Genomic DNA, 12653 nt, shown 5'->3' with positions numbered 1-12653 from the left:
ATGTATATGTGTATGTTGTACATTTTGTAAATCCAGAATGTCCTGCCTCCTCTTCAAGTTGTTGAAGATATCTAGTAGCGGCGGTGACGAGCACCACGGCCATCGGTACCGTGCATACGTCGGGTTCCAGCAGCCTGTAGTGCAATTAGCAACTGTATCTCATTGGGCAAGATGATAGGTGACAATCATACCTTGACGCCTGGACGGCGAGTCAAGCTGCCCTTGAGCTTGAGAAGAGCACCGCTGACCTTGTCCTTCACAGAAGGTCGGCGTTGGTGATGGTGGACAGGGGCAGCACCGGCACCATGGGTACGTCGTCCAGCAGAGCCACCACCAAACATGCCTCGTCGAGGCTTTCTGGTAGTTGTGGTGGTGGTGGTTCTAGTTGTGGTGTGATGGTGAGTGCGGGCTGGGGTACGTCGGCGAGAGCTGAACATGGAGCGACGGGGGGCAGATTGATGGTGAGTTCGTGTAAGAGGCATATTGGGTGGTTTTGTTTGTGTGGTAGTAGTAACTAAGTGTTCGTTTAAGAGTAAAAAGTTGTTGTGTTTATCTGCAAGGATGTATTGTGTTTGTGTCTTGTTGTATGTTGATACTGATTTGGATATTGCAACTTGGAGCGGCCTCAACAACACATTATATACACGTTTCGATAATTGTAAACTTGGAGATCTTGATCATAAACAGAATCTTAGCCAAGAATATTATTGCATCACCTATTACGATTACTGATGAAATAAGACCACAGGGAAACCTGATCAGCGGTTTGAATGTCGTGCAGATCCGATTTTGAGAACCCCTGCTGGAGCTGGACCCTGGAGAAATTAAGCATCACAAGACTCTACTGTACTGCAGGACCCTGAAAGAAAATGAAGACAAGAAAAAACTTGGAAAATGAAGATGAATGGGGATTTGGGGAGTGCACTTAAACGTCACTAGGTGGTATGGAGAAAGGCTTGATTGGTGGTGGATCCTTGTTGAGTTGCAGATGCAGGGTCTAAAAACAGGGGTTCTTTGGGTGATGTCATAGTTTAATAGGGCTGGAGTCATTGCAACGGTCTGAAACTTCAAGATGGATTATTCCTTCCCTTTAGAGTGGTTATTTCTTATGGTGATCTTTGTTACCAAGAATAGCTTTCAGAGACGTAGAGATGAAATGACGAAGCGATGGATCGAGATGGAAGAACGAACCAGAACCAGACGCTACGTAACATAGAGCATCGACTCTTGAAGAATCTCTCAATTAACAAGCGACAAGGTTCTCTTATTCAAGGATTGTTTATCCTAGAGCCCCCAAAAAAGACATTGGCTGTGATGACATCCATACAAAGTGAGGTAGTCAAATGCTGTGTCCCAACACATCATACCCAGCTTAGCCGTTCCCAATGTCCAAAACTACCCTCGAAGATTCTTCTTGATGGTCTCCAGATCCTTGGCCGAAAATCCAAGACTCTTTACGTAGCCATTAAATCCTCCGTACTCCGCATCAACTCCCTCAACAAAGGCCTTCCAAAAGGTAGGACGCAGGCTGACCATGTTCCAAAAGCCAGGCACCTCAGTGTTATCCACGCCAACGGTCTCCTTGACAAAATGGATCAGCTTCTCACGTGCTGGTTCGATCCCGATACGTGATAGCATGTAGTCGAGAATGACGTCCTTCTGCTTTGTGCCCGCAAGGGTTTGAAGAAGACCCGCCACGACGCCTGTGCGGTCACGGCCAGCTATGAATGAAACGGGCATTCAGCATAAATCCTAAAACAGCGTAGCTTGACAGATATCCTTACCAGTGCAGTGAAATAGGAAGGGATCATTAGGGTTGTCTCGGGTGTGCGCGAGGATTGCTCGGATAGTAGGCTTGTATGCTGCTACAACAGCCATCAACTGCACTCTCCAAGCAGCCCTGCCATCGTCCGCAGTGAAGTCAGCGGGAATGGGCTGAGGATAGGTAGTGACACGCTCGAAGAAGATGAACTCGATACCGGGGACCTTTGGGCTAGGATACGCCGCGCGTTCCTCTTCGCTGCGGAGGTCAAAGACGGCCTTGATGTTGGAGGCGAGCCAAGAGATGGCTTCTGGGTCACCAGCTGCAGCATCGAGCATGCCAGAGCGAAAGATGAGTCCAGGACGGATAGCACTTCCGGGAACGGCTCCAAGGTCGCGAATGTTGAGCAGAGAACGAGTCGGAACGAAGGGTTTGCTGCTAAGAGCCGAGTTGAGAGACGTAGGGGGGATAGGCTCTCGGGCGTGAATGGCCGCAACGACCTCGAGCTCAGCACGAGAAAGTGACATTGTTCTTGTCTTTGTCTTCTAGGTATTGTGTTGTCTGAATTTACTATGCCAGTTGTTGACTGGGATGGATGGGAATATAAATGTTCAGACTAAGCTGACACCGACACTGGCACTGCGATTAACATTAGCATTTAACATTGACACTGCCAGTTCTGGCGGCAGTGCCAGACAGGTACGGAACATCCACACATTATAAACTTGAAATAACACCTGAATTAAAGAAAGACTATTACTCTGATTCGGCAGATTAGTCTTGTTGGCTGTAAGATGTTCTGGAATCTCCTATCTTTCGGAAGCAATTCATGATGGAACTTAGTAATTAACAGTCAATTAATAGCTCCTAGATATTCTTTACACAGAAATGGTAAACTGAAATCGCCAACGATACCTTACTCCCTAACCATGTAAAATAAATGCTCTGATTAGGTAAAGTCTGTCGTGAATAAGTTTTGCCTGGGCAGGATAAGGTGTCATGTCAATGTGACCGTTTTGGGAGCAACACTGGTACATGCTGAAGAAATACAATTTCCGTCAATTATACTCCTGGGACCATTAGTCTGTGTTATAGGGAACTGTGAGACTTTTTATTAATTTCCTCTCGTTCATACCTCGATACTCCAGGTACTGAGGTAGTAGGCAATGTAGGTAAGTTGATGGCGGCTGTTATGTGACTTCCCCACCAAATGTCAAATTCTTATCGATAACATGCATATCATTACCACTGCATCAATGGTCGTCACTCAACACTTTTCAACTTCACTACTATATCTTTCTCTTTCCATTTCTGTGATTCAAAATACTTGACTCACCTGGCCCAGAGCCAATCCCAAGACTTAGTGCCAATTGAAGGGTAGATCTATCAACAATGACTGCGGCGGGCCCCTTCACAAAATGGGGTCTCATCCTGCCCCTCGTAGTTGTCGCCTTTGCTGTCGCATATCGCCTGCAACAGCCACTCACAGCTTCAGAAACCGGGAATCCGGTTACATACTGCTATAATTCCATTCGAACTCACGATCCTGACCAGGGTGAGGCTCAATGCTTCACAGTTGTCGATGGAGTCTTCACCGCTGTCGGCTCAAGTGACGCTGATCAGACAACCATAGACGGTTATGTGATTCCAGGACTTTGGGATGGACATGGGCACTTACTTCAGTATGGAGAGTTTTTGCACTCTGTTGACTTGTTCGGTGCTCAGTCATTGGAGGAAGTGCGGACTAGGATCAAGAACTATATATCCGAGAACCCGGGAGCTGGTTCCAAGGATAGTTGGGTTCGTGGTGTTGGATGGGATCAGGAATTCTTTGGCCGCATGCCCAGTGCTGTGAGTGATACATGAAGCTTGCTACGCTCTTACTGACTGGTCCACACAGGCCGATATCGCCCAGGACCCAGAGCTTAGCAATGTCTATATCATGCTTGACCGTATCGACGTCCACTGCACTTGGGTTTCGCAGCCTGTACTCGACCTCCTTCCGACAGACCTCCCCGAGGTAATCCCAGGAGGCGAAATCATCCGGGACCCTGGCCTCGGTGTCTTTTGCGACAATGCTATGGACTTGGTGATTTCCATCTGGCCCCAGCCGGACCGCGATTTCAAGGCTCGTACAGTCAAAACTGCCATGAAGAAGCTCAACGAATTTGGCCTTGTCGGTATGCACGATGCTGGATCGACTCCCGAAACTCTGACTATGTACAACGAGCTATCTTCGAGTGATGACTGGACTCTTCGTGTCTATGCCATGATGGAGTGCCCCCAGCGTAACTCCTACTGTCCAGAGGAAGCTGTCAAGTTTGCCCGGGACGATGATCGCTTTGCTGTTCAAAGCATCAAATTATTCGCAGGTATATAAATCTCACGACAATGTCTATACAATAGCTAACTATAGAAGACGGGGCTCTTGGAAGCTGGGGAAGCGCTCTTCTCGAACCATACTCAGATCACCCCTGGACATCAGGTTCACTCCTTATCAACGCTTCTGCTCTCACTGATGTAACCCAACGCTGGGCGGCCGATGGCTACCAGGTCAACATCCACGCCATTGGCGACCTTGCAAACCGCAATGCCATTGACGCGCTCGAGGCGGCTCTTGTGCAACAGTGCCTCAATGAGGCCACTGCCCAGGGTGCTTCCCCGTCAACACCCGGCCAATCTTCACAAGAATCCCAGAATTCAATTGAAGCTCGTGCAGCCTGCCAATCCCGCCATCGCTTCCGCATCGAGCACGCACAAATCATCCATCCAGACGACCAAAAGCGTATCCTCTCACTTGGAATTATCCCCTCCATCCAGCCCACTCACGCGACATCGGATATGAAGTATGCTCAATCTCGTCTGGGCAAAGATCGTACCTCATCTTCTGCCTATCGTATGCGTTCGCTTCTTCCGGCCCGTCCTATTCTTGGTAGTGATTTCCCGGTCGAACCCCCCAACCCGTTCCAAGGCATCTATGCCGCTGTGGCCCGCCGCAGTCCTCACACTGGTCGCGGAACTGAAGAAAGCCCTGACGGTTGGCATACTGATGAAGCGCTGAGCCTGGATGAGGCGATGTGGGGTTTCACTGGCGCTCCTGCTTATGGTGCCTTTCTTGACGGCCGTGCTGGTGTCATTCGCGAGGGTGCACTGGCTGATTGGGTTGTCCTTGATAAACCTATCGAGTCTTATAACGTCGAAGAGTTACGGACATTGAAAGTGAAGGAGACTTGGGTGGCGGGGAAAAGGGTATACACACGACCTCGTGATGAAGAATCGAGGTAGTCTATACCCTATAACAGTTGAAATAAAAGCAGTGGTACCACCTTAAGACCTGAGGTTGTAACTTTGGGTATATACAACAGACTGCTCAACAATAACAGAATACCATCTAGACATGTATACAGGCGATTTCTAGACAAGAGAGAGATATGATTGATTGATTGATTTATGTGCCTGTGTTGGCACTATCGACCAGGACGTGAGAATCTAAGCCCAGTCGACAAGCTAACTAGCTGTAACTACAGATTGAGCTCCTAGACGGTATAACATTTCTTTTAATAATAACTGTTTAATAACTCAGCATCAAAGTCGGAATTCTGACAATACAGATTCGAAACCTCATGAGTCTCTCAGGAACAAGATGAAGTCGCTACTTCCTCTACTTTATCGCGTCCTGTATAACAAAAATCAACCGCCTGAACGCCACGCAATGGGCCTTAATTGTGAAGACCAGCCTCCATAGGCCCAACCCTGTAAGACTCGAATCGAAGAACGCCGAATATCATGAACCCGTTTTCTTTTTTCTTTTTCTTCTTTCTTCCCCTTCCTTGCTCCATGAACTCTAGTCCACCTTGGCCGTGAGCTTGTTCTCCCACCACTTGGCGAACTTGACCGTGGGGATATCTACAGCTCGCCAGAAAATATCGGCCCACCAGAAGATGGTTGGAATCACGAAGAGTGAGCTCAAAATAAATCCAGCAGTGAAACGGTGTCCTTCAGTACCCGTCACGCTGTAGGCCCATTTCTCAAAGTGGTATCCGACCGCATGGATGGCGGGTCCATGCATAAGATAAAGGGCATATGAGATTTTGCCTAGGTATTGCACGGAAGCCGAATTGAAGACGCGTTGCCAGTTAGCCGAGCGACTCACTGCGAGGGTGAAAACAACAGCTCCAGCACATTGCCAATATCTGTATTTCTCGGCGTCCCACCACTTAGGTATCAACGACGTGAGATATATCCACCCAGGTGTTCTTTCACCACCCTGATCGGGCTGGCTCATGAGATAGAGACCCGCGATGCTAACCATACCCCAGAAGATGCGTTGGTGCCATCTGGGACGAGCGGATGAGGTCTTCTCCTCCATTGGGAGGGCAGGAGGGGAAACATGAGCGCCGCGAATAAGATCGATCTCGGCAAGAACCATACCACACAGGAACATAAGGAACTCCCAACGCGAGTTTCTGTAGGTGAAAGCCATGATGCTGAAGACAGTAATCAATCGGTACTGGGTTCTAAGTCGAGCAGTTGCGATCAGGGTAAGGAACAGGTACAGCGAACATCGAAACTCAACGGGGATAGTCCATAGGTGTTGGTCATAGTCTTGATATGCCGTTAGTAAAGTTCACCTGTATGACCGTGCTGACTTACTAGTACTTCCGCCATGAGTCTTCCAGCCGAAGACATGAAAAAATTTGAACATGTCCCTAGCCCAGTCGGCAAATTGAGCATAATTTGTTGCGAGGCGTGGTGGGTGAGGCTCTCTGACATTCCTCATGTAAGTGCGGTCCATAGCAAACTCCCGAGTCTTTTCGTAGACTCCAAGGCGAATAAAGGTAACGATCATCAGGGTCGAGATAGCAGTAGGAAGGTAGAGACGAATGCCTCGTCGAAATACAAGAGAACTCATAGTGGTAGAGAAGTCCTGAGAGTTTCGGCTTCGGATGAGTTTAAGGGGCCGATAGGAGAGGGCATATCCGGAAATAACAAAGAAAAGACAGACAGCAGGAGGACCCTGGTACCATAGTCGAAGGATTGGTAGTTTTAGAATATTGTAGTGAGCATCATCGCATCCCCAACCTTTGGCAATGATAAAAGCCTGGTAGAAGAAATGGCAGAACAGGACAACCAAGGCGGCAACACCTCGCATGCCGTCAAGATAGGCAGTGGGCGAGAGCCTAGCTGGTCGGATCTGGTCCCGGGCATGTCGTCCTTGAAGATAGCTAGGAACGAAGAACCAGGCGAAACGAACGAGGTAGACCCTCCAAGGAGTTGAGCGGACGTAGTCAACGGGAGCGAGAATGGGGCCGGCCCATTTCTCGTAGTGAGGTCGGTGATCGTGGTCGTCCCGACCGCTGTCGCTGTCAACGTCAGAGACGGACCTGTTGTCGAGAAAACCCATCTTCTCTTCGTCCGAGAGAGAGTGTATACTAGGAGAGTGACGGGCCATTTTTGGAAGAGCGAGGCCAGAGATGGCGTGGTGGAAATGGGATGAGTAAGAGAATTTGGAAGCCGAATAGGAAGGAGTGGTTGTGGTGGTAGGTTTTGCAAGTCAGGAAAGAGCCCGGCAAGAACGACTGCGGAAGGAGCAAACCAAAAATGGCCTCGTTGAGGAAACAACTGGAAGGCAGCAATCGTCACAATATTTTAGGGTATCCAATGCATCAACAGCAAAAGAAAAAGAAAAGAGTAAAAAGACAACAATCAAGACTTCAACAGACAAAATTCTGGTCAGAGATCTAGACGATCGTTGCGGAGAGAGATGGATGGAAAGATGGGGAGATGGTTTGTGGAGGAGGAAGAGAAACGCCGAGGGATGCCAAGAGAGATAACCACCAGGGAATCTCTGCTGCTTTTGACAGTTGGGAAACACAAACGTCGATCCTGACGGGACGAAATAAATGGGAAGCAGGAAACAAGGAGGGAAACTCTAGTATACATATGATTGACGACACTCAATGTTATACAGTATGTGCCTATCTCACAGTGTCACTCGCTGCCATGGGAGTGACAGCAAGCTTCCCGACGGGCTTCCGATTACATAGGTACCTGCAACAAAGATACCTTAGGTACCTCCTGGGATCCAATGGCATAAATGAATGGTCGTAAGCGACCTACCACTTCGCACCGCCCCGTAAACCAAAACGACAATCACTGGGGACATGTTGCGTTTCAATGCAGCCCATGGCTTGATTTGGTTTGCTTCAAGACGCCCCGTTTCAGCAGATACGAACACCACCTCAGATTACCCACCTAACTACTGTACTGTACTGTACTGATCTTCTGTCAGTTCAGTCGTAGTCGAATTAGCTAGTCTAGGATAGTGGGTAGCGATCTGCAGATTTTGTCGTCAAAGAACAGAACGTAGTCGTCACTTGGCGAAGCTTGAGATGATGATCGCGGGACCTACCTGGGATGCAGCCGTCGATTCAATGACCTAGGTACCCAATCAATGAAGATGTTGAGAATACGAAATTCAAAACGCCAAGCATGAAGCATGAAGAGATAGAGCCGGTAAAGCGGCACTTACACAGCATACTATAAGTGCTCGGCTATATATAGTCGGCGTCTTAATAAACAATAACATGCTTTGTTCGTGCACACTAAGACCAAGACCTCTAACTAACCTAAAACCGGGGGGTCTCAGGTACCAGGGGTAGAGCAAGAACAAGCCTTGGCCAAGAAAAACTAAGGTGCCTACCCCTGTCCATCTGAACAGATTGGGTAACTCAAGTTTGTTGGTTCACGTATTTTGTTATTTCCATCTGACTACCAACTAACATTACACACTTTAAATAGACTACCAACAACGGTATTGTCTTTATCGAATCCTTCCATCTCCAGGCTTGACGATTTACATTTGCATCGCACGCAAAACAAATGTTTCCCTCACCTAAATCAATGACACTCATGCTCATTGTTTCGTCCTGACTCCTGACGTCGAACATTCACATTGACCCACCCACCAGACCCGATTATTTCCAAACCATGGGGTGTCTGGGTGTCCAATGCCAGGATGGTAGCTTGGAAACGCGCGTACTCAATTTTTCCACCGTGCATACTGTAGTAGATATCTCACTGGGTTTCACCTTTACCCGTCAAGCACAAAACAGAAGCGTCAGGACAGTTAGTCAAGCTTTACGTTTGACAGCCACTGGATTTGTTTGGATCTGCTAAGCGGCTATTATCTTTACGACGGCGCCATTAAGAAACAGCCTCAGTGGCACAGGACGGGAAACCCGCCCTGATGATCACAACTCAAGCGTCATCACAACAAAGACAAAGCAAAGTGCATTGTAGCACACGGCTACTCGGCAGGACGATTAGGGTAGTAGTCCCGACGTTACAAACTCGACAATAATCCCGGTGAAGCGTAACGCAGCAAAATAGATGCCGTAAACCACGCCCGTTGCTATCAGCCACAACCACCCATATTGCGATGTGATAGATTGAAACTCAATCCAAGTCCTGAGCGAACCTTGAGTAATCCAGCACATACAGTAGTTGATCGAGGCTTGGCATCTGTTGGTTCGTCATCCAAAGTCCGATCTCTAGGGCCCGATCTCTAGGTCCGATCTACCCGCCTATCTCTGTGCATCTGTCTCTTCATCAACACGAAACAACTAGCAAAGCTTTCTGCTGTCATCCACATGCCCCCAACCACATGTTCATATGTATTCTCGTAAGCACGTCCCTCTCCACATGGGTGCAGGGTGTCAACAACACGGCGCGTCTTGAGTTCATGGCTGACGACAACAGAATCATGGGGCTGACTGATATATAGTGTTACTATACCGTCTCAATACAGTCCAATGAATGTCTAAAACTACCGTACCTTGATACATATGTAAATTGCCCTAGCCTCATCTCGTATCATGACACTTGCAACTTCACCGCTCTCAGTATGAATGGGTGCAATTTGTTCATTGATCAGCATGGTCATCGCCACTACCACTACTTTTACTGACTGTACCTTGCACCATCTACTCTGTGACAAAGCAAGTCGGGAAACGGCGTTGTCGTCTAACCGCCTTGTTTGCCTGATACTCTTACTCTTATGAGTGCACGTCGCTCTGGAAAACATGCCAGTCTCTTAATTTATATCTTATGAGCTTTCTTCAAGCGTACTCGCAACTTTTTCAGCATTATACTATAGCTGGCATCGTTTCGAGCTTTTAGTTTTCCACCAGTAACAGATAAGCAAAACCACTCACACCTGTCACCAGTGTTCATCGTTCCAGATACCAAGGACTAGAGTAAAATTTATCGTATTGTACATTTTACATAATATCCATCATCGTAAGCGAGCGACATCACGTACTATTTGTAGGATGACTGTCCGGTAAATCAATGCAAATGCAACAAAAGCCTGGCTCATGGCTAAATAGAAACGCCCCATTTTTTACTTGAACACCTTTAACTCCCGAAAAACAGCCCTTTTATCGTGTATGGTCGTCTAGTTCTCGAGCCAGTCGAGGAAGTCGGGGGTGAAGTAGCTAACCACGATGGTGGCACCAGCTCGAAGAATGCCCTCCGTCGACTCGAAGGCCATGGCCTTAAGGTCAAAGACACCGGCCTTGGCTCCAGCGTGGATCATGGCGTATTCACCACTGACCTGGTATGCGGCCACAGGAAGATCCTTGCCCAAGTCTTTAGCGTCACTGATAATGTCGAGATACTGACTAGCAGGCTTGACCATAATGATGTCGGCTCCCTCGTTGATGTCTCGAACAATAGCACGTCGAGCAAGACCGCGACCACCAGGAGGAAGCTGGTAGCACTTGCGGTCGCCGAATGAAGGCGCTGAGCCAGCAGCATCTCGGAAAGGGCCGTACAAACAGCCAGAGAATTTAGCAGAGTAAGACATGAGAACCGTCTTGTGAGCGATTCCCTCCTCGATCAGCTTTAGCTTGATAGCGCGAATACGACCATCGTTCATATCGGAAGGAGCAACACATTGAGCACCGGCCTTGGCGTAAGCGATAGCGACATCCGAGATACGGTCGACTGATAGTTGGTTGTTAAGGCTGCCATCATCACGAAGAATACCACAGTGGCCGTGAGAGGTGTACTCGCAAAGACAGACGTCACAGCAGATAAAAAGTTGAGGGAAACGACGGCGGATGACTTGGATGGCTCGGATAACGGGACCTTCGGGGTCGTCGGCAGCAGTGCCAAGAGCATCCTTGGTACCGGGTTGCATAGGAACACCAAAGAGCATAACGGAGCGAAGACCCTTGTGCACTAGAGGCTCGAGGAAAGGGATCAGCTTGTCACAGCTGAGCTGGTGCTGACCAGGGAGAGAAGGAACGAGAATCATATCGCCCTCGCCATCGGTGACGAAAATGGGGTAGATAAGCATGGACTATTTTGGTCAGACATGTTTTTGTGCGCATTTCGCGTTGCATACCTTGGTGAGCTGACGCTCAGCCTGCCATGAGCGGGCGAGAGGGTGAAAATATCCGCCATGGAGCTGGCTTGAAATATCACCCGAGATGCTGACGCTGGTGGCGGCGGTGCTGGCGTAGGACATGGCCCTCGAGACGTGCGAGGCTCTATCGTCGATAGTGGAAGCGGATGAGCGGGGGCCAATTTGGGGACGGCGAGCGCCATTGGCGTCGCGGAGGCTCAAGTCTTGAACGAGGCTAGAGAAAGACATGGTGGATGAGGCGATTGGGATCGTTTCGTGAATTGAGATGTGTGTTTTGTTCAAGTCGGAAAGCGAAAGTTTCAGAGCGCGACGGAGATGGCGGGCATCCAGGTGGCCAAAAACTCAACTGGGGGTCCTTGCGATAGGCGGGATAGGTCGGGGAGAGGATGGCGAGTGTTTCGAGATGAGAAGATGAAACAACACAACACAAAAACACAAACAATGAGGGGGGGTATCAGAAGAGTTGGAGGATGAAGAATGAAGAGTGCAAACGTAAATCAAGAAGATGGGGGAGGGCGAAGGATGATAAAAGGGATTTGGTGTTGGATCAATAGCAATGGCAATTGCCAATGAGAGTGCCGCTATATTTCACTTCAGCCCGTCAGCGACTTCCTTTTCGCTCATGTGCAAAACGGCATAATCGGTCATGTTCGGAAAGTCCGTGGCTTGGCCAATCAAAAGAACCAATCGCCCACCGACTCCATTGAAACTGCCAATCGCCTTCGCTTGCCACTGGAAAATTTCCTCAATAGTCTTAGTCGTACTTGCCCTGCGCCGGCGACTACCGGTCTCGCAATCGCATCGAACCAGATCTAGGTAACCCTGAAGAAAGAACCTCGGAACAAAAATATTCATCAGGGACTGACTGCACACGTCAATAGATTGAGAGAATGCCATTGAGCCTTTCCTATCTGCTCTTATTCTTTTCACAATTGTCCTCTTAGAAACTAGCTGTACTGCAGAAGCCGCTGAAAACTGCCGGCCCCCGCAAGCCAATGATGACCCCAGCTTTGCTAATCACTTCTTCACCTCCATCTCCATGTAAGGCCTTCCATATTTCTACCCTTCCGGCCGCTACCGGTCCCTGTCCCCGGAGGACGGACCGAGTGGGGGGATGGTCTCCGGAGAACCAGAGCAATGGTAAAGATATCGCGTGACTGTTCTTGACACTTTACATCTCCTCGGGATGATTTATCCTCTCATTCCAAATAAGGAGTCAGATTCGGATATTAAGTCGGGGTTTCTCTCCCGCCGTATTCGGATACAAAATATCGGTGCTATGCAGATAAGCTGAGCCAAATCATCTCTCAGCTCGCCATGTCTCAGCCTTGAACATTTCACTGGCGAAGCACTCCGCTTAGGACGGACGGCAGAAGACCTGCCCGATTGATACATACATACATCTTCCGTCTTCCACAATGCTAGCGTCAAAGTTTTGTGTTACTTTGATGCATGTTT

The 12653-nt window shown here is 48.7% G+C and overlaps 5 protein-coding genes across 5 annotated transcripts; 1 reads left to right on the top strand and 4 right to left on the bottom strand.

Annotated features, from left to right (window-relative positions):
• Positions 1–71: 71 nt before the first annotated feature.
• On the bottom strand, positions 72–482 carry FIESC28_08020 (uncharacterized protein; the record flags this gene model as incomplete). Its single annotated transcript, XM_031162159.1, has 2 exons — positions 72–134; positions 192–482. The coding sequence occupies 2 exons, from the start codon at positions 480–482 to the stop codon at positions 72–74; spliced, it is 354 nt and encodes a 117-aa protein (XP_031013782.1).
• Positions 483–1395: 913 nt separating this feature from the next.
• Positions 1396–2289, bottom strand: FIESC28_08019 (uncharacterized protein; the record flags this gene model as incomplete). The annotated part of the gene is made up of 2 exons (XM_031162158.1): positions 1396–1721; positions 1785–2289. 2 exons carry the CDS (start codon positions 2287–2289, stop codon positions 1396–1398), a joined length of 831 nt encoding a protein of 276 aa, XP_031013781.1.
• An 865-nt stretch (positions 2290–3154) lies between these two features.
• Positions 3155–5047, top strand: FIESC28_08018 (uncharacterized protein; the record flags this gene model as incomplete). Its single annotated transcript, XM_031162157.1, has 3 exons — positions 3155–3613; positions 3663–4134; positions 4179–5047. 3 exons carry the CDS (start codon positions 3155–3157, stop codon positions 5045–5047), a joined length of 1800 nt encoding a protein of 599 aa, XP_031013780.1.
• A 559-nt stretch (positions 5048–5606) lies between these two features.
• FIESC28_08017 (uncharacterized protein) lies at positions 5607–7214 on the bottom strand (the record flags this gene model as incomplete). The annotated part of the gene is made up of 2 exons (XM_031162156.1): positions 5607–6367; positions 6416–7214. 2 exons carry the CDS (start codon positions 7212–7214, stop codon positions 5607–5609), a joined length of 1560 nt encoding a protein of 519 aa, XP_031013779.1.
• Positions 7215–10220: 3006 nt separating this feature from the next.
• On the bottom strand, positions 10221–11423 carry FIESC28_08016 (uncharacterized protein; the record flags this gene model as incomplete). The annotated part of the gene is made up of 2 exons (XM_031162155.1): positions 10221–11129; positions 11175–11423. The coding sequence occupies 2 exons, from the start codon at positions 11421–11423 to the stop codon at positions 10221–10223; spliced, it is 1158 nt and encodes a 385-aa protein (XP_031013778.1).
• Positions 11424–12653: the final 1230 nt, after the last annotated feature.

Source organism: Fusarium coffeatum (assembly GCF_003316985.1).
Source record: "Fusarium coffeatum strain FIESC_28 chromosome Unknown BRIP53273_contig_180, whole genome shotgun sequence".
Lineage (NCBI taxonomy): Eukaryota > Fungi > Ascomycota > Sordariomycetes > Hypocreales > Nectriaceae > Fusarium > Fusarium coffeatum.
Note: the sequence above shows the minus strand (reverse complement) of the source record. Positions and strands in the feature narration are given on the sequence as shown.